The sequence below is a fragment of the Oncorhynchus tshawytscha genome, linkage group LG16 (genome assembly GCF_018296145.1).
Source record: "Oncorhynchus tshawytscha isolate Ot180627B linkage group LG16, Otsh_v2.0, whole genome shotgun sequence".
Taxonomy (NCBI): domain Eukaryota; kingdom Metazoa; phylum Chordata; class Actinopteri; order Salmoniformes; family Salmonidae; genus Oncorhynchus; species Oncorhynchus tshawytscha.
In genome coordinates, this window is record NC_056444.1 from 57,864,054 (window position 1) to 57,890,986 (window position 26,933).

Sequence of the window (26,933 nt, forward strand, 5' to 3'; positions counted from 1 at the left end):
AGATTACTTTCACTGTAGAACATTGTATTGAAATGTAGATATAAGCCTATGAAAGACCAAAGAGCATTAGATTTAGAACAACAGTGTTTACATGGTATATCCAAAAATGTGCTATTATGAAAACAGTGTTTGCCATTTGATGCAAAAGCTTCATTCTGACATGTATTTTTGGCATTTTGAATGCAGTGTTACATTTTGAAGGAGATGTGAGGCATTTTGCATTTTGTGTGTGCAGTTTTGGGAATTGTGTGTAGAGTTTTGAAAAAATGAGACAGTTTTGAAAACTTGTGTAAGCAGTTGGAAAAAACTGTAATACTTAGTTGATATGGGGAGCATTCTGGAAATTACTACTGAAATATAAGAATACAAGGTGAAAGGAATTTAAAGCGTAGATCACTGTCTATTATTCATCATCCAAAGCTATTGTGGATCGTGAACAAGCACTGTCATGCTGCTCATTTGGATTAAATGATTTTACCCTCAATCCTGATTATATGATTTTACAGAAGATAAATAGAGCCTACATGAAAGCTTGATAAATTATAATTAAAATATATATATATTTAACTTTTATTTATAGATACAACACAGTATACTGTGTTGTATCTAAATGTGACATTCTGGGGGTCAAAGATGAGGTTTGAGAGCATTTAGTGCACATTTATTTATTATAGGATACTTGGATCACAAATTAAATACTTTATTTGAATCCACCAATCAAATGTACAAAAAAAGGATCCAAGCACATTTCAAAGGTCCCTGTGTGAATGGCACTCAAAGGGTACAGAAAGCATCTCCATCTCCAAACAGCTAGGCTGCCCATGACAGCTGAAACAGAGCAGTACCTAGACAACTGCTTTGCCATAGTTTTTGTCAGGCCTGTAATCTGGAGGCCACACACTGCAAGCCTGTGTACATGGCCGAGACTGCTAAATATCACACACACACACACACACACACACACACACACACACACACACACACACTGTAACATAAGTGCTCCCAGGGGAGACAGTAAGGCAATGCAACATTTTCAGACTTCTGTAGTAAAATATTATACTTGATTGAGTTACAGCCTTGAATTCACTACTAGAAAACAAGGTGGTCTCAGTTTCTCTCTGTGTGTGTGGGTGGGGGAGGGGGGTGAAAAGACATGCAGGCTCGTGAACAGATTGTTCATTCGAATCCAGACCATAACTAATCATAATAACTGCATCAAGTGCAGACACATGATTCCACGAATGATTCACTATTTGTCTTTTTGAAGATTGGTGTTTCCCTTTAAGAACCAAAGTAGCACCACGCATCAGCTTTCATCAATGTGCTTGTCTTTTCTCACGCCGCTGCTCTCAAACGGATCTCATGCATCTCAGACCAGCCCCGTGCACGCGAGCAAAGGCACACCGCTCTGGCGGAGTCCTAACCAGAGACTGGAATCGCGGTGTAATCAAGAAAGGAGGCGGTATCTCCGGTGTAACGATGGAACTGTAAAATAAATACGGAAGGGGGAAACAGGTAAACCTCAATCTTTTTAGATTCAAGACGTTGTAGCCTAATGTCATTTGGCTTAACTGTAATTTTGCAAAGGATGCTCAACATGAGCCACTGTGAATAAGTAAGAATGGAGTATTCTAGAAATTGAGACATGCATGGGGCAGCTGCAAGATGTAGCGAAACCTAAAATATGATTTTGTTTATAAAGAGTTACGCACGCACATATAGCACATATCAGATGTCATGATGATGATGATGGTTGTTGTTGATGTGTGTGTGTGTGTGTGTGTGTGTGTGTGTGTGTGTGTGTGTGTGTGTGTGTGTGTGTGTGTGTGTGTGTGTGTGTGTGTGTGTGTGTGTGTCGCTGTCCAGCAGGAGCCTGCTGTTCCAAGGGTGCACCGCAGATGTTTGTGTACAATGTCATCTTTCGGTATACGTTCGCGGTAGCGGTAGGCTATTCTTTGGCCAGGTGATCACAACCATTACAAATTACACGTCGATTTTTTGCGAATTGGCTTGAGACATTATTAGGCTATTGCCGCAATGTATTTGGTAAGCTTTTGATAGAGATGACGCATATGGAGGGCGGGTTCATTAAGCGTTGGGAAAATGCACAATAATCTCAAACCAAACAAACACCTGCCATGTTGGTATATCGTGACTGGTCTTCTGGCATGCAATTCGACCTTGCAGCAGTTTGCTATTTTCAGTAAAACAGTCAATCTGACGGCATATGTCAGAAATATAACCATCTGTCTTGTAAAAGAGCTCTTGACTTTGTGTTTGTTGGTCTGGGGATTTTAGATTGTAGGTAGCATACCCTACTCACACTCTCTCCAAATGTCCTCTAGAAATAGATGTTGTTTTTCCAGGAATCTGCAGTGGTTCAGGTTTGCAATATAGATATAGGCCTAAGTGTGTATTTACGGTCTTTACCTATGGGTTTCAAAGGCCCGGTTCTGCCCAATTGAGAGCACATGCACCACACATTGCCTGGTCCCACAACAACACCTAGATCAGCCTTTTTCTCTAGCCGCCTCCTCTTTAGTGTTTGCAGATTGTAGAGGACTGTCACCAGACTGATGTCAGCAAACTGGCCATTGCTGCACCTATATCAGGCCTGTCTAATTTTCGGTCTTCAACTAGATTCAGGGGGCCGCACTGAAAATTGGTTGATACAACCTATTTTGGAGTTAAGTCATTTTAAAGTATACTGAGTTTGTTTCCACCCCAAAGGAATGTTTTGGTAAAAACATATTTTTTTGTTTGACACCCTTGACCTATAGCCTTCAGTTGCATAAAGCAAGCTTCTGCCTTATTGAAAAATGTATGCTTTCCATTCAGACATGCAAATACAAAAGGGGTAGGGGCTAGAGGTTGTTAGGCCTACTGGACCAGGTACCTCAGCTGTATGGTCAGCATTTTGGTCAGCAATGACCATTTTGCTGACCATCCAAGTGAAAGAATGACCAAGCCAGTATTATATTCGCTAGCTACACACATTCTAATATTCAAATCCCACCCCTGATCCAGCCTGTTACACATATCAGCAGCTCACGTTTCTGGAAAATTGGCAGATTGACCATCTCCATGGTGATCACTGTCATAGCATGCTGTTTCCTCTCAGTCCCCATTGTGCAGATCTTTCTCTCCAATTCCTCCTTTCATCTCCTCAGTGGTAAAGTGCTCTTTTATATGTTTTTAAAAAGTTGAATTAAGAACACATTCTTATTTACAATGACAGGCTGCATTGACCAAACCCTAACCCGGGCGACGCTGGGCCAATTATACGCCGCCGTATGGGACTCGCAATCACGGACGGTCGTTATACAGCCTAGAATCGAACCAGGGTCTGTAGTGATGCCTCTAGCACTGAGATGCAGTGCCTTAGAGCCCTATAGATGAGATAGAGCTAAACAAATAATGTTAATGACGTTGTCATATCCTCAATCTAAGTTTGTACCGACAGATGTGGCCTATTGAATAGCATATCAATATAGAATATGCATAAAAACATCTACCTATGCTCACACATATTGTCTCAATATATTTATTTTTATTTTTAATACCCTCAAACATCAAGTTAAGCATATCTCATTTCAAAATAGGCCGTCATCACTGTCAATCTTATTGGAATTGGTGTTTTGTGAGCAAATAAGAGCAGATGGTGGTAACAAGCTATTAGCCTATCTTGAATTTTGAATCAAAGCATATATCCTGCCTCGTGGTGTGCTATATTGAGTTTTGGCGCATGAGAAAAAGACTACTCAGCTTCAGCTAACCATCTTAAAATCTCATTAGAAATGAGGTGTTTTTGGTGTAACGTAATAGGCCTGCTATGCTGTGCTATTATATTCGGTTCTGTTATGTAAAATGCAAATGAATCATTATGTGATATTGTGAGACATTGATTCAGCTTTGATCTAATTTTACTAAACGAGCACCATTGTGAGAAGTGATAATCTTCTATTTGTAAGAAAGTGATGAGTAGGACTATTGAGCGTAGGCAACAGATCTAGATGAGTGTTATTTTAAGCGATTGGAACATCCTTCATGGTTCTAAAAGGACAGCACCAGGATCGCACAGTGATGTTAAAGGGACATTTAAAAAAATGCTAACTTCATACTCCTCATCTCCAGCACCATCCCAACATCAACATATGTGAAAATGGCACGTTTCTATGTCTAGTAGTAAAAAATATAGAGGAAGATGATGTTTCCAATGACATCATCAACCAGTTAGTATGCAATGCCTACTCATGATTGGTTCAAATCACATGATGCACAACGATGTCATTGGAAACACTTCCTTTATCATTTTTTCCATTAGACATAGAAACGCACCATTTTCACATATGTTGGGGTGATGCTGGAGATGATGAATATGAAGTTGACATTTTTTTAAGTCCTTTTAAAGAAGTTGAACCAACTTTGGTTGCTGACAGATAACTGAAGGATAGCTCTGCCATTCGGCCAGTTTAGGAAAAACAAAAACTATAATTTGCTGTATAGCTTAATAGTCCTACGACTACATGGTACAGCTATTTGTAGGCTATAGCCTAATGTAAATACATATAGCTTAATATCATTGCACTGTTTGCGAGGGGAGCTTTAGTTGTGAATAGGCATTTCATTGTATTGTGTAGTTTACACTACACTGTATCATAAATAAACTTTGATTTGATTAGCGTGAACACATGGTTTCAATATAGGCCTTCCCTATTACAGAATACAATAAAACAGAGGTGAACTATCAATTCATATAATTGATTTACATAGATTAAACATGCTATCAATTCAATTGACCAAGTAGTGAACATAAATCATTGCTAAGCTAAGTAGAATTGCAGGAAATTTGTTTTAAAACAGCCAAATAATCAAGCTTTTGGTGTGGTTTATTCATGCATCTCAATAAACACATTATTACCTCTAACTTGTCCCAATTCATATTTCCAATTGCCCACCCTGACATACCAAACTAGAATAGGCCCTATGTCTCAACCAATATCCAATGTAGGTTAAATATTCAAAACAGGGCTACAGCAACGTCCAGTGAAGGTCAGGCTCCTTGGACTTTGCGGTGGCCACTCTGGTTTAGGTGTCCGCGGTAGAATGGTGTCGTAACCAAGTGGTCACGTATTGCTCTGGTTCCACTGTGCAAGAGAACGTCCGTGGAGTTTTATGAACATCAAGGCAGACGCACAGTGAATTTGTTTCCCCGATCTCGTTGGTGTGATGATAATGTCGCTGAACTCCCTCACACTCTGCTGAGCAGTAGATTTTTTTTAATCAACGTTCGGATTTGGCCAAAGTAGTCAAGCCTCCGACGGGCCTCCGCAGTTCACACATGCAGCCTATAGTTCTTCATCATTCCCACCACCACCAGAGAGAAGACAGGGAAGAAACCACAATTTACCTACCTCTAGGCTGCTATACATATTTATTTGGGTTGTCATTCTATCGCTCGTAATGGAATTTTTGTGGTAACTAAATATAATTTATTTAGAATTCATCAGAATTAATTTTCCGGAAATAGTTTTACCAGCTCTGCGTATACTCAAATGTAAAAAGTGAGGGAGCGCCGCTGCACAACCATCCGGCAGCACTACAACCCTGCTCCTTCTAGACCCATAAGCCCCTTTGCTAGTCCACATGCAGTATTCTTTTCCACAGGTCTTATTTTCACAATGTGCTCCTAGCATTCGCCTGGAAACTGCTGACTATAATAACAGCATTTAGCACAAATACTGCAGTGACTCACCAAGACAGTTGTGAAGAGGGCACAACAACACTTTTCCCCCCTCCTGAGACTGAAAAGATTTGGCATGGGTCCCCAGATCCTCAAAACGTTCTACAGGTGCACCATCGAGAGCATCCTGACCAGTTGCATCACCACCTGGTATGGAAACTGCTCGGCATCTGACCGTAAGGCGCTACAGAGGGTAGTGCGTACGGCCCCATACATCACTGAGGTCAAGCTTCCTACCATCCAGGGCCTATTTACTAGGCGGTGTCGGAGGAAGACCAAACAAGTAATAGACTATTCTCTCGGCTAATGCCTGGCAAGCGGTACCGGAGCGCCATGTCTAGGTCCAAAAGGCTCTTTAACAGCTTCTACCCCCAAGCCATAAGACTGTTGAACAATTAATCAAATGGCCACCTGGACTATTTACATTGACCCCTCCCTACCCCCTTTGTTTTTACACTGCTGCTACTCGCTGTTTTTATCTATGCATAGACACTTTACCCCTACCTACATGTACAAATTACCTCGCCTAACCTAACCTGCACATTCACTCGGTACCGGTACCCCCTGTATATATAGCCTTGTTATTGTTATTTTGTTACTTTTTATTTTATTTTTTACTTTTTACTTTAGTTTATTTAGTAAATATTTTCTTAACTCTATTTCTTGAACTACATTGTTGGGCTTGTAAGTAAGCATTTCACGATAAGGTCTACACCTGCATGTGACAAATAAAATGTGATTTGATTCGACTCCAGGAAAGGGGATGACATTTCATGCTAAATTATAGCAGTCCAAATTACTGACAGTTGGTTGACTTCATAATCATTATATGATGGATTCTTTGGTCTTTGCATGCAAATCCCCACTGAAACAATGATATCCAACTATAATGCAAACATGCTGAAGGGCAAAATGATGTCATCTGCGCCGGTGACCCTCTGTCATATACTGTACTACTCTAACCACCAAATAAATAATGAAGAAGTCTATTTTTCTCTAATATTTACAATTCTAAAGTTTGATAAAAGTTAATATGGCTGAAATGGGCTAGAAAACAGAGTTTCTATTTAGGGGAGCCTTCCCCTACCAGACTTCTTCCCTCCTGGATAAGCCTACTTTGTCATTACTCCTGTGAGTCAGTCGCTGTCCACAGTCCATGTGCTGAACTCCGGAATTCCGATCCTATAGCTGTCCATGGTGCTGAACCGCTGATCGCTACTATTGTCACTTATTTGGTTTGTTTCAACATTGGATCTTTTACACTTTTTCACAGTATTCCAGATTTGTTCATTTTCCTGTGAACCTGTCTTTTTGGATCAGCAGGGTTTCTAGAGGTCCTGATAAGATCACAGCTAGACTCCTCATGTAAAAGTATCTCTGGTCAGTTAGGGGCAGAATGCTGCTGTTACTGGTTTTCATGACCTTTCTTGAGAGCATTCAAATTGAAGGACTAAGCCTGGACCCTATAGATTAGAGCAAATCATGGTTTGCAATACAAATGTTGGCTGTGACTCATCTGCTTAGGATCTTCTCCTCTATCAAATTGTTGGAATTTCCTTCTCCAAACCAAAGTCTTTTGGGTGATTTCAAAACACAACCTACGTAAAGAAATGAAATAAACACATATGGATGTTAAATAGGCATATAATGTAATTACAGTGTAGGTATACATTGTTACATAGCCTGCTTACTAAAACCATAATTCAAGGGGGAGGTATATTTGAAGGATATTTATACATTTGGAAATAGAACAATGTAAACTAAGAACATGCTAATTCCTGAATATCTTTACAAAGATGGCAACACAGTTAAATATTGCATGTGGCTGCATTTGTTATTATGATCTTTGTCAAATCAAAATGAATGTTTATTGGTTGAGTACACCGATTTGCAGATGTTATTGCAGTTGCAGCCAAATTCTTGTGTTTACAGCTCCAACAGTACCGTAATAATCCAGAAAATGTAAAAATAAAAAATAAAAAAATAAAGTTATATTGGATGAGCCATTACTAGAAGACAGTGCATTCGAAAAGTATTCAGACCCCTAGAAGTTTTACACATTTTGGTACGTTTTTACCCTCATCAATGTACACACAATACCCCATAATGACATAGCAATAACAGGTTTTTAGAAATGTTATTCAAAACTGAAATATCACATTTACATAAGTATTCAGACCCCTTACTCAGTACTTTGTTGAAGCACCTTTGGCAGCGATTACAGCCTCAATTCTTATTGGGTATGACGTTACAAGCTTGGCACACCTGTATTTGGGGAGTTTCTCCCATTCTTCTCTGCAGATCCTCTCAAGCTCTGTCAGGTTGGATGGGGAGCGTCGCTGCACATTTTCAGGTTTCTCCAAAGATGTTCAATCGGGTTCAAGTCCAGGCTCTGGCTGGGCCACTCAAGGACATTCTGAGACCTGTCCCGAAGCCACTTTTGCATTGTCTTTGGCTGTGTGCTTAGGGTCGTTGTCCTGTGGGAAGGAGAAACATCTCTCCACACAGTTGCAGAAACATCTCAAGGATAATCAATGGAAACAGGATACACCTGGGCTCCATTTCGAGTCTCAATTTGAAGGGTCTGAATAGTTATGTAAATACGTTTTTTGTTGTTGACATTTCTAAAAACCTGGGGTATCTGATGAGGGGATAAAAAATATTACATTTTAGAATAAGGCTGTAATGTAACAAAAAGTGAAGGAGTCTGTATATTCCAAATGCACTGTCTACATATAAAATGGGTGAAACAGTATGCAAACACTTGACCAGTGGTCAATGACCAGTGTTCAATGACTCTATGTACTTAGGGAAGCAGTCTCTAAGTTGCAGGGTAGAGTACCGAGTGGTAGCTGGCTAGTAACAGTGACTAAGGTTCAGAGAAGGGTACTGGGCAGAGGCCGGTTAGTGTTGACTGTTTAACAGTCTGATGGCCTGGAGATAGAAGCTGTTTCTCAGCTTTGATGCACCTGTACTGTCTCCGCCTTCAAGATGGTAGCGGGGTGAACAGACCGTGGCTTGGGTGGATGAGGTCCTTGATGATCTTCTTGGCCTTCCTGTGACACCGGGTGCTGTAGAAGTCCTGGAGTGCGGGCAGTGTGTCCCTGTTGATGTGTTAGACTGACCACACCACCCTCTGGAGAGCCCTGCGGTTGCGGACGGTGCAATTGCCGTACCAACAGGATGCGCTCGATATTGCATCTGTAGACGTTTGTGAGGTTCTTAGGAGCCGAGACAAATTTCTTGAGCCTCCGGAGGTCTAAGAGGCACTGTGGGACTATTTCAGGTTGTCAGTGATGTGCACGCCAAAGAGCTTGAAGCTTTTGACCCTCTCCACCGCAGCCCCGTCAACGTGGATGGGGGCATGCTCTCTCTGCTGTCTCCTGTAGTCCACGATCAGCTTCTTCTTTTTGTTGATGTTAAGGGAGAGGCTATTTTCCTAGCACCAGTCCACCACGGCTCTCACCTCCTCCCTGTATTGTATTGTGTTTTTGTTTTTGCACTGTCTCAATGCACACTCACAGGACTCCACACACTGACACTCCAACACACACACACACTCACACACTCACAGGACTCCACACACTTACACACATTGACACTCCACACACACACACACACACACTCACTCACTCACTTCATTTGTTCATACACACTTAACATGCACACACATTTATACTGACTCCACACACACGCACACTCTCATACAATCATCATATACACTACTGCTACTCTATGTATCATATACCCAGGTACCTAGTCACCTTACCCCTATACATATCTACCTCCATCACTCCAGTAGCTCTGCACATTGTAAATATGATATTGGAACTGATTCTGTATATAGCCTACTTACTTCTCATGTTCTTCTTATTTGTATTTCTTGTGTGTTTTTGTTCAAGCTTATGTTTTATTTTAGTACTACATTGATATTGATTACTGCATTGTTGGGGTTTTCAGCTTGCAAAAAGGGTATTTCACTTTACATGTCGACGTGAAATGAACAACTTAAAACTTGTAGGCTGTCTCGTAGTTGTTGGTAATCAGGCCTATCTCTGTTGTGACGTCAGCAACCTGATTGAGTTGGAATTTGGAGACGTGGGTGGTCCCGCAGTCATGGGTGAACAGGGAGTACTGGACAGGGCTGAGCACGCACCCTTGTTGAGGATCAGTGTGGCGGAGGTGTTGTTGCCTACATTCACCACTTGAGGTCAGCCCGTTAGGAAGTCCAGGATCTTGTTGCACAGGTGAGGGGTTCAGACCCAGGGTCCTGAGCTTAGTGATGAGCTTGAAGGGCACTATGGTGTAGGTGAAGGCTGAGCTGTAGTTGATGAACAGCATTCTTACGTAGGTGGGATAGGGCAGTGCGCAGTGCAATTGCGATGGCGTCATCCTAGAATCTGTTGGGGCGATATGTGAATAGGCTGTCAGGTAAGGTAGAGGTGATATGGTCTTTAACTAGCCTCTTAAAGCGTTTCATGATGACAGAAGTAGGCGCTATGGGGCGATAGTCATTTCGTTCAGTTCCCTTCGCTTTCTTGGGTCCAGGAAGAGTGGTGGACATCTTGAAGCAAGTGGGGACAATAGACTGGGATATGGAGAGATTGAATATGTCCCTAAACACTCCAGCCAGCTGGTCTGCACATGCTCTGAGGACACAGCTTGGGATGCCATCTGGGCCGGCAGCCTTGCGAGGGTTAACACTCTATCTTAGGTTGGCTACGGAGAACGAGAGTGCACAGTCCTCATGAGCCTCGGGCGCCCATGTCGGCAGCTCTGTTTTCCACAAAGACGGCGAAGAAGGTCTTTAGCTCGTCGGGTAGCTAAAGTGGAGGTGCTCTTGCTGCATCTCAGGAGGGGAGTGGGACGGGTGCTGGCTCCTGACCGGTGATATCCAGATGTCAGTTCAGCAACCTCTCCTCAACCTCTCCTCCCCTGACACTCCCGGGTAAAGGCCCTCTGTTAAGGACACCTCCACTGCCTGGGACGGTGCAGATGATGCTGCAGTTTTCTGACATGAAAGGTCATAATGATGATAATGATTTTGATGACGGTGATGTTGTCGCAGTTGTGGTTGTCCCGAAACTAGGCCTTTGGCCTGGTTATGAATTGTTAATGGCTATGATAATGGTACTGCTGATATTATCATTAGTGAGGTAATTATAGATGCCTCTGTGACCCTTTCAGGCCCCTAGGCCTAGTACAATATCTATTTGTTACCTTTGTCCTCCTCTAGATGCACAAGCCTTCACCTGTGGACCCATCCTGTGAAAGAAGCCTCACAGATCCTCACTGCTCAGTGTTGTGTCAGATGCAGTGCTCTGCTTCTGGATCCCTCCTTCCCTCGCCTTCTCTCGCTACACTGTTTGGCCTCTTTCGCAGGATTATGTGGATAGTTGGACTGATTGATTAAATGGACAGAGCTCTGCTGCTGTAAGCTGCTCTGCAGTGCAGTGACTAGGCAGGATTTTGAGATTCTTGGTAATGAAATGTTGTCCTGTCTAGAGGCCGACCGATAAATCGGTTGACCGATATTATTGGCTGGTATTAGCCTCTCACTGAAATATTTTATTTCACAGATAAAGCACTGTTGTCGCAGTTGTGGTGCCGAAATTAGGACTTTGGCCTGGTTCTGAATGGTTAATGACTATGATAATGGTACTGATGATATTGCTATTAGTGAGGTAATTATAGATGCCTCTGTGACCCTTTCAGGCCCCTAGGCCTAGTACAATATCTATTTGTTGCCTTTGTCCTCCTCTAGATGGCACAGCCTTCGCCTGTGGACCCATCCTGTGAAAGAAGCCTCATAGATCCTCATAGATCCTTCAACGATTGCCTGAGTAGGGCGATCTACGAGCTGCTCATTGAACATCATTCAGTGGTGATATTACACGGTGTGAGAGAGTGGACATGGTGGTTTGACGGTGAGTAGCTTGACACAGCCAGCCGGCGGCAGCATATTTGAACAAGTAAATAATCAAAAGTACACTTCAGCAAGCAAGCAGCCCTGTCCTGATCATATGCTTACTTAGTTAACGTTATCTGACTAGCTAGCCAGCAAGATAGTGTAACGGTTCTCTTGTGGTGAAGGAGAGTCGGACCAAAATGCAGCGTGATGATGATTCATGTTATTTTAATGAAGGAAAAAACTATACATGAAGAAACTAAAAAATAATGAAATGTGAAAACCGAAACAGCCCTATCTGGTGCAAACACAAAGACAGGAACAATCACCCACAAAACACTCAAAGAATATCGCTGCCTAAATATGGTTCCCAATCAGAGACAACGATAAACACCTGCCTCTGATTGAGAACCACTCCAGACAGCCATAGACTTTGCTAGATACCTCCACTAAGCCACACACCCAATAACTAACAAAACCCCAAGACAAAACACACCACAATAAACCCATGTCACACCCCGGCCTGACCAAATAAATAAAGACAAACACAATAATACTTCGACCAGGGCGTGACAGATAGTTAGGCTAGCTAGCAATCTGTGCTACTTTTGTGCGAATACTGGACGGGCGCGAAAGTAAACACTGACTCATCCTTGGTGCAAAAATAACACAGTTAAATACAGACGCTGATATCTAGTGGTGATATTACAAACGGCATCTTACTACATTTCAGCTGCATAGTTTGTGAAGTTGTCGACGTTGAAGTTTCAGATTTACTTTGAGACTAAGTTTAATTCATTCAGCCCTCCTTGTTTATTAGTGTGCTTGTGGCGCTTCAACACAAACACTTCTGCATTCTTATCCACTGCCTTAGACACATGTTTAAGTTGTACCTAGGAAGGTAAACTGAACATGTGTTTGTATTTCTATAGAGGAGATCGTTGCCTTTTGGTGGTTATCATGTTAACCAAAAACGAAATGTTCTTAAATAATGTTAATTTTAATATTTAGTCAAGAAATCATAATTTAGAGTATTTGTTAACCTTTTTGGAGCACAATTTATGGAGAAAAAAGCATGTTTTTCATTGGGCATACCTGGAACCAGTTACAAGTTCTGCATTGGAGCTGTTGTGTCCTGTGCAGTCATATTGTCGGTGCTGAACCTTGCCTGTAGGATTGTAGAGGAGATGGGGGTGCTTCTTAAAGTTGTTTTGATAATTTGGTTAGGAGTATACTATCCTCTCACACATTTATCAATTTTGTCAGTGTGATAATAATGTTAGTATTTGTCGCGTTATGAGTTCTGGGCTGAGGTTGTGAGTGCATGGGGCCTTTTCCCTAGCTTCTAACTGAGCGGGGTGGCCTGATAAGAGAGTGTGAGTCATAAGCTGCTGCAAACCGACTCATATATCTATTATTTAACTAACTCAGTGGATAATTATTCCACTGTGTTGTTCATGGGGAATGGGAGGACATCTAGGGCCTTGGATACTGTACATACTGTTGTAGAGCTACTGTTACAATATACATTGCTGTCAAAGTATTCATACCCCTTGACTTATTTCACATTTTGTTGTGTTAGACTGCATTCAACATGGATTAAATATTATTTTTTTCTGACCCATCTACACACAATACCACATAAGTGAAAATATGTTTTTAGAAATGTTAGCAAATGTATTGAAAGTGAAATCCAGAAATATCCAATTTACATAAGTATTCACCTTTGACAGTGATTACAGCTGTGAGTCTTTCTGGGTAAGTCTCTAAGAGCTTTGCACACCTGGATTGTGCTACATTTACATTTATTTCAACATTCTTCAAGCTCTGTCAAATTGGTTTTTGGTCATTGCTAGACAAACATTTTCAGGTCTTTGCCGTAGATTTAAGTCTAAACTGTAACTCGGCCACTCAGGAACATTCAATGTTGTCTTGTTAAGCAACTGCAGTGTAGATTTGGCCTTGTGTTTTAGGTTATTGTCCTGCTGAAAGGTGAATTAATCTCCCAGTGTTTGGTGGAAATCAGAATGAACCAGGTTTTCCTCCAGGATTTTGTCTATGCTTACCTCCATTACGTTTATTATTTATCCTGGAAAAACTCCCCAGTCCTTAACAATTACAAGCATACCCATAATATGATGCAGCCACCACCATGCTTGAAAATATTAACAGTGGTACTCAAACAGGATGCATGTTTTGAAATATGTTTATTCTGTACAGGCTTCCTTCAACTAGGTTAGCATTATGGAGTAACTACAATGTTGTTGAACCGTCCTGAGCGGTTTCCTTCCTCTCCGGCAACTGAGTTAAGAAGGACGCCTGTATCTTTGTAGTATTGGGTGTATTGATACACCATCCAAAGTGTAATTAATAACCTTTTTCACTTTACGCAAAATAATATTCAATGTCTACTTTTTATTTTATTTTACCCATCTACCAATAGAGGTGCCCTTCTTTGCGAGGCATTGGAAAACCTCTCAGATCTTTGTGGTTGAATCTGTGTTTGAAATTCCCTGCTCGACTGAGGAACATTACAGACAATTGTATGTGTGGAGTACAGAGATGAGGTAGTCATTCAAAAATCATGTTAAACACAATTATTGCACACAGAGTGAATCCATGTAAGTTATTATGTGACTTGTTAAGCAAAATGTTTATTCCTGAACTTATTTAGGTCATAACAAAAGGGTTGAATACTTATTGACTCGAGACATTTCAGCTTTTCATTAAAAAAATAATAATAATACATCATTCCATTTTTATGGGGTATAAATTCAGGCTGTAACACAAGAAATTCTGAAAAAGTCAAGGCTGTGAATCCTTTCTGAAGGCACTGTATACAAACTGCTTTAGAGATGCCATGGCTATGCAGAAAAACTGTCAGATCAACAGTTGGGCCTAATATGTAAATAACTTATTCCACAGCATTTGTCGCAACCAACACTGCTCAAATATTCAGAAACCAGCCATGCTCAATTCTGACTGTTTTAAAATGGGCACGTTTACAGTAATGTTGATTTAATGTGCACTGTCCCTGTAAAACTACATTTAATAAAGTAAATTCATACAGGTACATAAATACCAGACTCACATTCTTAAAACAATGATTGAGTATTTAGACAGGGATTGAGAAAGTGTGTGTGTGTGTGTGTGTGTGTGTGTGTGTGTGTGTGTGTGTGTGTGTGTGTGTGTGTGTGTGTGTGTGTGTGTGTGTGTGTGTGTGTGTGTGTGTGTGTGTGTGTGTGTGTGTGTGTGTGTGTGTGTGTGTGTGTGTGTGTGTGTGTGTGTGTGTGCACGCGTGCGCCCAGGGACAGTGTTACTGTCCCTTAACTGGTGTGACTCATTCTGTGTCTCTATCCCAGCCATAGGGTGTAATGTAAGTTGTGAGTCAGAATCCCAGAGATTTTCACTGTTTCTTGTTCAAACACATTAATTTACGCATGTTTGTATGCTCAGCAGTACACACTTTTAACACACTTCTCAGACTCTCACTTGACGTACAGCAACATACATACTAGTGAGTGACACAGGAAAGACACACTCTCGTATCTTTCTTCCTTTAACAGTGTCCAGTACATGGAATTCCTGGGTGTATATGAGATTAGTCAAGGTCACCTTTCCTTGAGAGAGCAGGGACATTCTGTTTCCGGAGTGTGTGTGCGTGTGGATGAGCGAGAGACCATGCTGAGGTGTGACAGTGTGTGCATGTGCGACTGTACCGGTGTGTGCGTGATATACATAACCATGGGGTGTGTGTGTGTCCAAGGTGTTAGATTCCATCAAGGATGTAAAGAGCTTTTACTGTGACTCCCACAAAGGTGCAAATTTATACAGGCGGTCACTACAGATGCTAGACGTGAGAAGGATAGATAAGCATATGAGGCTTGATTGTTAGATTAAGGTTTTCCCTACTTCTCTGTCTAGCTTCCTCTCTCGCTCACACTCCATCTCTGCCCTCCCTTTCTCCCTCTCTTCCCCCTCTGTCCACATGTCTCTGTCCACTTGTGTATCATACCATACCCCCCCAGATAGCATATGAACACATCATAAGCCATGGTGGTGTTATATAATAGGGCTTAATAAATCCTGTATGAATGTGATGTACACACAGATATACACTATATATATTTTTTTAATGTATGTGGACACCCCTTCAAATGAGTGGTTTCGGCTGTTTCAGCCACACCCGTTGCTGACAGGTGTATAAAATTGAGAGCACAGTCATGCTGTCACGTCCTGACCTTAGTTCCTTTTTTTATGTCTCTATTTTAGTTTGGTCAGGGCGTGAGTTGGGGTGGGCATTCTATGTTTTGTTCTGTGTGTTTGGCCTGGTATGGTTCCCAATCAGAGGCAGCTGTCAATCGTTGTCTCTGATTGAGAGCCATACTTAGGCAGCCTGTTTTCCCACTATGGGTTGTGGGTAGTTGTTTTCTGTTTGTGTGTCTTCACCTTACAGAACTGTTTCGTTTCATTCGCTCTCTCTCTTTGTTGTTTTTTGGTTATTGCAGTGTTCAGTTTATTTATTAAAGTTAACATGAACACTTACCACGCTGCATTTTGGTCTGATCCTTCCTATTCCTCATCCGAGGAGGACACGATCATTACACATGCAATCTCCATAGACAAACATTGGCAGTAGAATAGCCTTGCTGAAGAGCTCAGTGACTTTAAACGTGGCACCAATGTTCCCTCTAAACTGCATACGTGCTGGACTGCCATGCAGAAGAAATATCAGCTCGCGCAGAGAAGCACGAGATTGAATTTCACTCAATTTAGAGATCTAGAGTTTTCCCCGTTAGTCAACACAATCAACATTTCCCTTTACTGTGGGAATTGTGATCAAATCAACATAATATTAGTCAATTTCAATGTAAAATACTGAAACAAAGCAAAAAATGCCAGACTTAGTATGCAAAACTAACTATACAAGAGATTTTGTTAAAGGCAGAACGCATCGGATTAGGATTCTATTGCATTGACGGGCACGACTCAGACCCGTACTCTACACAGACCGGTGTGCCATAACCAATCAGAGCTGAAGTAGGCCTACTGTATATGCAACTAGACCATTGCCATATATGGATCTGTGTCATTCACTTTGAACTGGACTGTGTTTACAGCATGAGCGGTCGTGAGGAGATGCGCTTGTTTTGAGATCAAAGCTAGAGCTACATGTAGCGACGTGCACATTTGATCATATCCTTTGTTAGTGAGTTATTAGCCCAGTTATAGACAATTTGTAGTCAGCAATAGAGGAGTGATTGCTTCTTACAAGGGCCCAAAACGTGTGTATTTCTAGATATCTTTGAAAAGTGAGTCAGGTAAAGAGCTTTTTTTGTCTTTAAAGTGGCAGTGTTTTATTTTGAGACAGGCTTGAATAAGCTAAGCAGCCAATAGGCAGAGGGTAGCATAATTGTTCTGATTCTCTGTAATAATGGTATGGGAATAATGATGCATTTTATTTTGTAAAGTGGTTTGTTGCATCAAACAACACAACAACATTTCCAGTCACCTCCTTGTCTGAAGGACAAGTGGATGAACAGGTTAATGTCAAGCCCTGCATGTTTTTTTGTGACAAAAGTCTCATGGAATGTAGGCCTCAATTGAACACCACGCATTGGCTGCTACTGTAGGCTGGACAATAGAACAGCTATTTCCATGTTAAAATGTTATGGGATGCATTTTCTCCATTGTTTTTGATGGTAGGCCAATCTGGTAGGCCTACATTATGATCAAATAGCCACAGTAGCCAACTGCTAAAACGAACTAAAAGCAGGTACAGCCTCAGTGTTCATAGTAAACGCACACCGGAAGTTGTACAGAATTTTTACAACGCTCAAGTTTGCGTTTAGCAGACCTGAAATTTGCTCAGTGATGCAAAAGATTTGAGGGAACATTGTGTGGCACCACCATAGAATGCCATCTTTCCAACAAGTAAGTTTGTCAAATGTTTGCGCTGCTAGAGCTACCCTGGTCAACTGTGAGTGCTGTTATTGTGAAGTGGAAACGTGTAGGAGCAACAATGGCTCAGTCAACAATGGCTCATAATGGTCAGGGGCTGTTTTTCTTTTTCGGTCTAGGCCCCTCAGTTCCAGTGACGGGAAATCTTAACGCTACGGAGTTATCCTAGGAGCGGATCCTCTGTTTGGTCCACCACCCAGGACAATGGATCGGATCCCAGCAGGCGACCCAAAACAACGGTGCCGCAGAAGGTTTCAGGCTTCTGGTCAGGCTCCATAGACCGGCACATCGCCCACCGATCCCGAGTATACTACTGGCCAATGTCCAGTCTCTTGACAACAAGGTAGACGAAATCCGAGCAAGGGTTGCCTTCCAGAGAGACATCAGAGATCGTAACAGTCTCTGTTTCACGGAAACACGTTATCAGAGACGGTACAGCCACCTGGTTTCTTCACGCACCGCGCCGACAGAAACAAAAATCTCTCTCTTAAGAAGGAGGGCGGGGTTGTATGTCTTATGATTAAGGAGTCGTGGTGTGATCATAACAACATACAGGAACTCAAGTCCTTTTGTTCACCTGACGTAGAGTTCCTTACAATCAAATGCAGGCGGCATTATCTACCAAGAGCATTATCTTTGATTATAATCACAGTCGTGTATATCCCCCCCCCAAGCAGACACCTCGACGGCCCTGAAAGAACTTCATTGGAAGGCTAATCTGAAAACAAGGCTCCCTAAATTTTATCAGCATATCGAATACACGACCCGGGATGGCAAAATTCTGGATCATTGTTACTCTAACTTCCGCGACGCATACAAGCATTCCCTCGCTCTCCTTTCGACAAATCTGACCATGACTCCATTTTGTTGCTCCCAGCCTATAGACAGGAACTAAAACAGGAAATGCCCGTGCTCAAGTCTGTTCAACGCTGGTCTGACCAATCTGAATCCACGCTTCAAGATTGCTTCGATCACGTGGACTGGGATATGTTCCGGATAGCGTTGGACAACAACATTGATGTATACGCTGATTCAGTGAGCAAGTTTATTAGCAAGTGCATCGGCTATGTCTTTCCCACGGTGACTATTAAAACCTTACCCTACCAGAAACCGTGGATTGATGGCAGCATTCACACAAAACTGAAAGCGTGAACCACTGCTTTTAATCAGGGCAAGGCAACCAGAAACATGAACAAATACAAACAGTGTAGCTATTCCCTCCGCAAGGCAATCAAACAAGCTAAGCGTCAGTATAGAGACAAAGTAGAGTTGCAATTCAAGACACGAGAGGTATGTGGCAGGGTCTATAGTCAATCATGGACTACAAAAAGAAAAACAGCTCTGTCGCGGACCCTGATGTCTTGCTCCCAGTCAAACTAAACAACTCCTTTGCTCGCTTCGAGGACAATACAGTACCACCGACACGGCCCACTACCAAAACCTCCTTCACCGCAGCCAACGTGAGTAAAACATTTAAATGTGTTAACCCTCGCAAGGCTGCCGGCCCAGATGGCATCTCTAGCCGCATCCTCAGAGCATGCGCAAACCAGCTGGCTGGTGTGTTTACGGACATATTCAATCAATCCCTATCCCAGTCTGTGGTTCCCACATGCTTCAAGAGGGCCACCATTGTTCCTGTTTCCAAGAAACCTAAGGTAACTGAGCTAAACAACTATCGCCCCGTAGCACTCACTTCCGTCATCAGCTTTGAGAAGTGCTTTCCACCCTTCCTATTACCTTAGACCCACTCCAATTTGCTTACCGCCCCAATAGGTCCACAGACGACGCAATCACACTGCACACTGCCCTAACCCATCTGGACAAAAGGAATACCTATGTAAGAAAGCTGTTCATCGACTACAGCTCAGCATTTAACACCATAGTACCCTCCAAACTCATCATTAAGCTCGAGACCCTGGGTCTCGACCCCGCCCTGTGCAACTGGGTCCTGGACTTTCTGACGGGCCGCCCCCAGGTGGTGAGGGTAGCAAAACAACATCTCCACCCAGCTGATCCTCAACACTTGGGCCCCACAAGGGTGCGTTCTCAGCCCTCTCCTGTACTTCCTGTTTACCCATGACTGCGTGGCCATGCACGCCTCCAACTCAATCATCAAGTTGGCAGACGACACTACAGTGGTAGGCTTGATTACCAACAATGACGAGACGGCCTACAGGGAGGAGGTGAGGGCCCTCGGAGGTGTCAGGAAAACCTCTCACTCAACATCAACAAAACAAAGGAGATGATCGTGGACTTCAGGAAACGGCAGAGGGAGCACCCCCCTATCCACATCGACGGGACAGTTGTGGAGAAGGTGGAAAGTTTTAAGTTCCTCGGCGTACACATCACGGACAAACTGAAATGGTCCACCCACACAGACAACGTGGTGAAGAAGGCGCAACAGCGCCTTTTCAACCTCAGGAGGCTGGAGAAATTCGGCTTGTCACCAAAAGCACTCACAAACTTTTGCAGATGCACAATCGAGAGCATCCTGTCGGGCTGTATCACCGCCTGGTACGGCAACTGCTCCGCCCACAACCGTAAGGTTCTCCTGAGGGTAGTGAGGTCTGCACAACGCATCACCGGGGGCAAACTACCTGCCTTCCAAGACACCTACAGCACCCGATGTCACAGGAAGGCCAAAAAGATCATCAAGGACAACAACCACCCGAGCCACTGCCTGTTCACCCCTATATCATCCAGAAGGTGAGGTCAGTACAGGTGCATCAAAGCTGGGACAGAGAGATTGTAAAACAGCTTCTAGGCCATCAGACTGTTCAACAGCCATCACTAACATTGAGTGGCTGCTGCCAACATACTGACTCAAATCTCTAGCCACTTTAATAATTAAAAATCAGATGTATCACTAGTCACTTTAAACAATGCCACTTTATAATATGTTTACATACCCTACATTACTCATCTCATATGTATATACTGTATTCTATACCATCTACTGCATCTTGCCTATGCCGTTCGGTCATCGCTCATCCATATATTTATATGTACATATTCTTATTCATTCCTTTACACTTGTGTGTGTATAAGGTAGTTGTTGTGAAATTGTTAGATTACTTGTTAGATAATTACTGCATGGTTGGAACTAGAAACACAAGCATTTCGCTACACTCGCATTAACATCTGCTAACCATGGGTATGTGACCAATCAAATTTGAATTGAAGTCCATACAAAAATGATTTATCAAGATCGGTGTGGAGGAACTTGATTGGCCTGCAAAGAGCCCTGACCTCAACCCCATCGAACACCTTTGGGGTGAATTGGAACGCTGACTGCCAGCCAGACCTAAATGCCCAACATCAGTGCCCGACATCCCTAATGAATGGAAGTCCCCGCAGCAATGTTCCAACATCTAGTGGAAAGCCAGAAGAGTGGGCTTTCATAGCAGCAAAGCGGAGACCAAGTCCATATTAATGCCCATGATTTTGGAATGAGATGATCGACAAAAAGGTGTCCACATACTTTTGGTCAAAAGTGTAGGACTTTAGTTTGAGAGTTTGCTACAGCAGAAAAATAATCCTGCAGCAACAGGAAATGTCAATTATTATGTGGATTATAATTAATGGACATTTTTTGGGGGTGTTGGTACAAAAAATGTAAGGGAAAATCAAGTCTGAAATTTCAAAGTGGAAATTACGAACTTCAGAAGCCTTTTTTAAAAAACTCAAATACACAAGTTTTTAATTTCCTGCATTGCAGGACAATTAAGATCCGACATCTGTAGTAGGAAGTATTGCCTTTGCCTCCCTCCCAGTCTACCTGCTCCCGTCAGACCAGGGATAGGTCTAGGCTGTATCAGAGGAACAGGATAGGAAAGGCTTTTCCAGTCTAGAAACATTCCACAGAGTTCCTATTGTTATCTTTGCTCTATTATTTTGTGTGTGTGTGTGTGTGTGTGTGTGTGTGTTTATTTCCATATTTAATCATGTTTTCCACATCAGAAGGCCTTGATTGCCCCAGAGCGTTTGATGTTGCTTAGTGACAACCATTAACAGGAAAGCCATCATGGACACAGGTGTGTCTTCCTTCTGGGTGGCACTGATTCATTTCTTCCTTTGTTTCTATGATCTTTGATTGTTCTTTGTCTGTTGTTTTCATATCAGCTTTACTTTTATGGGGCTACTCTTATTTACACAACACATGAATGGATGAAATAGCGATTTGTAGTTCTCTATTGAATGCCACGTAATTAACATGTGATAGAAGGACCTTGTTAGAGCAATGCTTAGTGCAACAGATAATTCAAATATATCACATCAGAGCATTAGGCCAGTAACCAAAAGGTCACTAGTTTGAATCCCCGAATCAACTTGGGGAAAAATCTGTCACTGCGCTCTTGAGCATGGCACTTAACCTGAATTGCTCCTGTAAGTTGGATAAGAACATCTGCAAAAAAATGTTTGTTTTTTACATTTATTTAACTAGTCAAGTCAGTTAAGAAAAATTCTTATTTACAATGACAGCCTACCGGGGAACAGTGGGTTAACTGCCTTGTTCAGGGCAGAACGACAGATTTTTACCATGTCAGCTCGGGGATTTGATCTAGCAACCATTCGGTTACTAGTCCAACACTCTAACCACTAGGCTACCTGCCACCCCTAAATGACTCAAATGTAATAGAAATGTTTGCGTAACTGCACTGTTTGAGGTAAGTACCTGGTTAGGCAGCGGCATAGGTGAAATTGTTGTCTTCTTTCTATGTTGCGCGCTGCTCTCCTACGTGTGTATTAACTGTATTCACAAGAGTTAATAGCTGTTTCAACCAGGCTACGTCACACTCTGTGGGTGTAGATGGGTTATCAGTGATGAGGTGAGGTGATAACCAGCTGGGTCTCTCTCTGTAGCAGTCTCTCTGTCTCTCTGTAGCAGTCTCTCTGTAGCTGTCTCTCTGTCACTCTAGCAGTCTCTCTGTATCTCAGTCTCTCTGTAGCAGTCTCTCTGTAGCAGTCTCTCTGTAGCAGTCTCTCTGTCTCTCTGTAGCAGTCTCTCTGTCTCTCTGTAGCTGTCTGTCTGTCTCTCTAGCAGTCTCTCTGTATCTCAGTCTCTCTGTAGCTGTCTCTCTGTAGCAGTCTCTCTGTAGCAGTCTCTGTTCCTCAGTCTCTCAGTCTCTCTGTCTCTCTGTATCAGTCTCTCTGTATCAGTCTCTCTGTAGCAGTCTCTGACTCTCTGTAGCAGTCTCTCTGTAGCTGTCTCTCTGTAGCAGTCTCTGTCTCTCTGTCTCTCTGTAGCAGTCTTTGTCTCTCTGTCTCTCTGTAGCAGTCTCTGTCTCTGTCTCTCTGTAGCAGTCTCTCTCTCTGTAGCAGTCTATCTGTCTGTCTGTAGCAGTATCTGTCTCTTTGTCTCTCTGTAGCAGTCTCTCTGTCTCTCTGTAGCAGTCTCTCTGTTTCTCTGTAGCAGTCTCTCTGTCTCTCTGTAGCAGTCTCTCTGTAGCAGTCTCTCTGTTGCAGTCTCTTTGTAGCAGTCTCTCTGTAGCAGTCTCTCTGTCTCTCTGTAGCAGTCTCTCTGTTTCTCTGTAGCAGTCTCTCTGTTTCTCTGTAGCAGTCTCTCTGTCTCTCTGTAGCAGTCTCTCTGTAGCAGTCTCTTTGTAGCAGTCTCTTTGTAGCAGTCTCTTTGTAGCAGTCTCTCTGTAGCAGTCTCTCTGTTTCTCTGTAGCAGTCTTTCTGTAGCAATGAGACAGGTGTCTGTCTGTCTGTGTCTGTCTGTCGCAGTGGACACTGAGTTGGTATCTGTCTCAGGCTGTCTGTCTCTCTGGGTGGCTGGCTAGCTGACTCTTTGTCTGTCTGTCTATATGACTTGCCTAGTTAAAGAAAGGTTAAAAAAATGTAAAAAGTAAAAAAATGAATATATAGCATTGCAGGCTGAGTGGGCGTCTGTCTGGCCAGCTGGCTGGCTGGCTGCTGAGGGGTGATTCAACATGGTTACTCACTCTACACTGCAGGGTTGGGACAAACAGTACACTGCTGCCCAACCCTGTCAGGCAAGGACAGAGGAAATGGGGACAACATAAACTACAGCGTAGCGTAGTCTTTGAGAGTCTGAAGGACTGGCTTTTCTCACATAAGGGTAGGGTCATTTTTCATGATCAGAAACGCAAAGCAGAGGGACAGAGGAAAAGTAAAGGAATAACTATATGGGAGTGTGTTTTAGGAGAGGGGATGACAGATGAGGAGGAGGAGGTCAAGGAGGTAGCTCTGTGCCCACACAGACAGAAGGATGGGTGGGTTTAAGGAGAAGACTGAGGGAGGTTTAGGGGACAGGCTTATGGTGCACACTTGGCTCCTGAACTCACTAAATCCTGTGTTCTATTATTAATGGGATTAATCCCCTCTTTCCCTTCATGTACTCTCCCTCTCTCTCTGTCTCTCCTCATCTACCTCTCCTATCATACCTGCTACCTCCCCAATCAGGTCTGTCTCTCTCAATCATCACTGCTTATCTCCACTGACTGTGCATGTCCAAGAGGTTATGAGGAATAGACATACTTGGCACATTGTTGACCTTGAGACCCATATCTTATTTTGCAATCGGCATTTGCGCAACATTGCAATATATTTAAACTTGAGCTTTGAAAGCATGTTAATTAGATCGTTTCGAAGGACCGCAACAACTGTCGCAGGGCTTTTCTGACTTAGTTTGTTATTTATCACTGAATCAAATCCTTAAACCATTTGCTGTTGAAGCACAAACACTGCTCTCTTCCGTCTCAGGTCTGTGGCCAGACTAGCAAGTGGTGATTGGCTGACTCTCCCTGCTGCTCTGTCTGGCTGGGCTGATCCCAGATATGGCCATCCCTGGCTCCTGCCAGCTTGTTAGCACAGAGCACGAAGCTGAAACATCTGTAGTTATCACCAAGGAAGTCAGCAGGTTGTGTGTGTGTGTGTGTGTGTGTGTGTGTGTGTGTGTGTGTGTGTGTGTGTGTGTGTGTGTGTGTGTGTGTGTGTGTGTGTGTGTGTGTGTGTGTGTGTGTGTGTGTGTGTGTGTGTGTGTGTGTGATTTACTAGTCAAAAGGATAGTAAAAACAAAGAAAATTCTCCCACATGAGGACAAAGGCTATTTTAAGTTTAAGGGTTAGAATGGAACATAGGATTATGAATTGAAATTAATTTTAGGTCCCCACGAGGATAGAAAAACCTCACTGACTTATTCATACTTGAAAACAATTGCATGATTTGTTGGTTCAAAACAGTGTGTCATGCCTGGTCCACAGTGACACAGAGTCAGTGCCTGTTTGTGTGTTTGTATAGAACTCACTGTGTTCATTTGTCTGTTTTCCTCTCTCAGGCTGGCTGTCACTGCAGAGCTGAAGCTGCAGAGTGAGAGAGAGACACAGAGATATACGAAAAGAGAGGGCGAGAGAGGCTGTCTGGCTCCATGTCTGCCCCTGCGCCTTCCACCCGGAGGTCTGTGTCGGGCTCACGCAGGTACAGCACCGCATACACACCTACACATCTGAAACTCCTACTCTCTCCCCACTGGGCGCAGAAGTCAATTCAACATCTATTCCACGTTGGCTCAAAGTGGGTGGCAGGTAGCCTAGTGGTTAGTGTGTTGGGCCAATAACCGAAAGGTCACTGGTTCGAGCCGCCAAGATGAGGAATCTACTGATGTGTCCTTGAGCAAGGCACTTAACCCTAATTTGTTCCCGTGGCGCTGTACTTCTATGGCTGACCCTGTAAAGCAACACATTTCACTGCACCTATGCGGTGTATGTGACAGTAAAAAACATAATTGAAATGACGTGGGAACAATGTTGATTCAACCAGTGGGTCCGTCTGTCCTCATTTCTCTAATTCATCCTCTATCGCTCTCCTTTCATCTTCTTTTTAGATTACCTTCACACTCTTATGTTCTCCACTTAACCCCGTCTCTTATATAAGTACACCCTCATTTATTTTTGACTCATCCGTTTAAAATCCCTTGTACTCTGTTTTACTAATCCCCCTTTTCTATTGAACAGCCCTATTTTCCTCTAAATCCTTCTCTTTTGAACTTTTTCAGTCAACCTCTTAGTCAACCTCTCTCTCTCTCTCTCTCTCTCTCTCTCTCCCATCTCTCTATTTTGTTCTTCCTACTTCATCCATTTTGTCTTCTTATATCATCAGCCACAAGAAATGGTCAGGGGTGAAGAATGTGGGTATGTCCCTCCCAGAGAACCCGTTTAATGATGTGATGTCTCGCTGAGTATTGAATGCTGTGTGTGAACTTGTGTTTGTCTTTATTGCTACAGGGGATTATCATCTCCTGGGAGAGCTGAGGCTCAGTTTTGCGTCAGTCCCATCAGCTGCTGAGCTCCATAAGCGGTTACAGGCCAATTTTCTCTCTCACCCTCTCTCGCTCTCTCTCTCTCTCAACACAGTTGTCAGCACTTTAGAGCTTTGCTTTTCTCTCTTTTTTTCCAACATGGTTGGTTTGACCATGTAACTGCTTTGTCAGCTAAAAATGAATGCAGGGGTGTGTTGGGATTATGGTAAGAGTTGCTATAAAAGGAGTGAATGATTGGATTTAACACACTGCAAGTATATTGTGAACTTGCACTATTTAAAGTTGTCTTTATGTTGATACTGTATTTCACTTCAATGAATTACTCATGTCCAATGTTCTAGCTACAGCGCAAGAGTAGCATGAACTCTATTAGGCTTGGAAAACTGGAGCAAAGATAGAACCCAGCTCTGGTCCTTTCTGTCGTCTCTCTCCCTAGATTCAACCCTCTGAAGGCTCTGCAGCCCAAACGGCGCTTGCAGCAAATGCTGTCGTCCTCCTCCTCGCCCGTGCCTGTACCCGTGCCCGCGCCCCCTGCGTGAGACACCCTTCAGTTATACTGTCCCAGAGAGCATGCTCAAGTGCCGTAGTCATAGCTGGACAGACCGGCACAGACAGAGATCCATTGATCTTTGACATTCACTGATAAACCCTCCAGATGCACCAAACAGAATTGGTGGTACAGTGACGTACTGTATGCCAATATTATAGCCAATAGCTTGATGAGGTGATTGACTGATTTAACAGTGCATTTACTGAAGAGTACTGCTGTTAAAGTAGTAGTGCTGGCTGGTCAGTCACACTGGACAATCTCTCAAACCATCTTCAAATCTGACCGTAGTTATTGTGTGGTAGTTTATAAGAGCAGGTCTCTCTGTCCCACCACATTCTCGTCTCACTTCTTGCAACCACTCTGTATAGGAGTATTCCTCACACAGCGTCAGCACAGCCTGCATACACATCATAACACCAGCTTGGCCCACATCAGGCACGTTCACACCAGGGTCCAACTCAAAGGAGAAGAGATGTAATGATGGACTGAA

The 26,933-nt window shown here is 43.0% G+C and overlaps 1 protein-coding gene across 2 annotated transcripts in view; it reads left to right on the plus strand.

Annotated features, from left to right (window-relative positions):
• Positions 1–1,350: 1,350 nt before the first annotated feature.
• The window catches only part of snphb (syntaphilin b), a 37,049-nt gene continuing 11,466 nt past the window's right edge, over positions 1,351–26,933 (plus strand). Inside the window, exons 1-2 of one of the 2 annotated variants that reach the window (XM_024375530.2) lie at positions 1,351–1,515; positions 24,913–25,052. In XM_024375530.2, the coding sequence (XP_024231298.1) occupies positions 25,003–25,052 (50 nt within the window). In that variant the 5' untranslated portion in view covers positions 1,351–1,515; positions 24,913–25,002. Of the gene's footprint in view, positions 1,516–11,511; positions 11,671–24,912; positions 25,053–26,933 lie in introns of those variants that run through there. The other variant, XM_024375531.2, reaches the window with a different exon arrangement.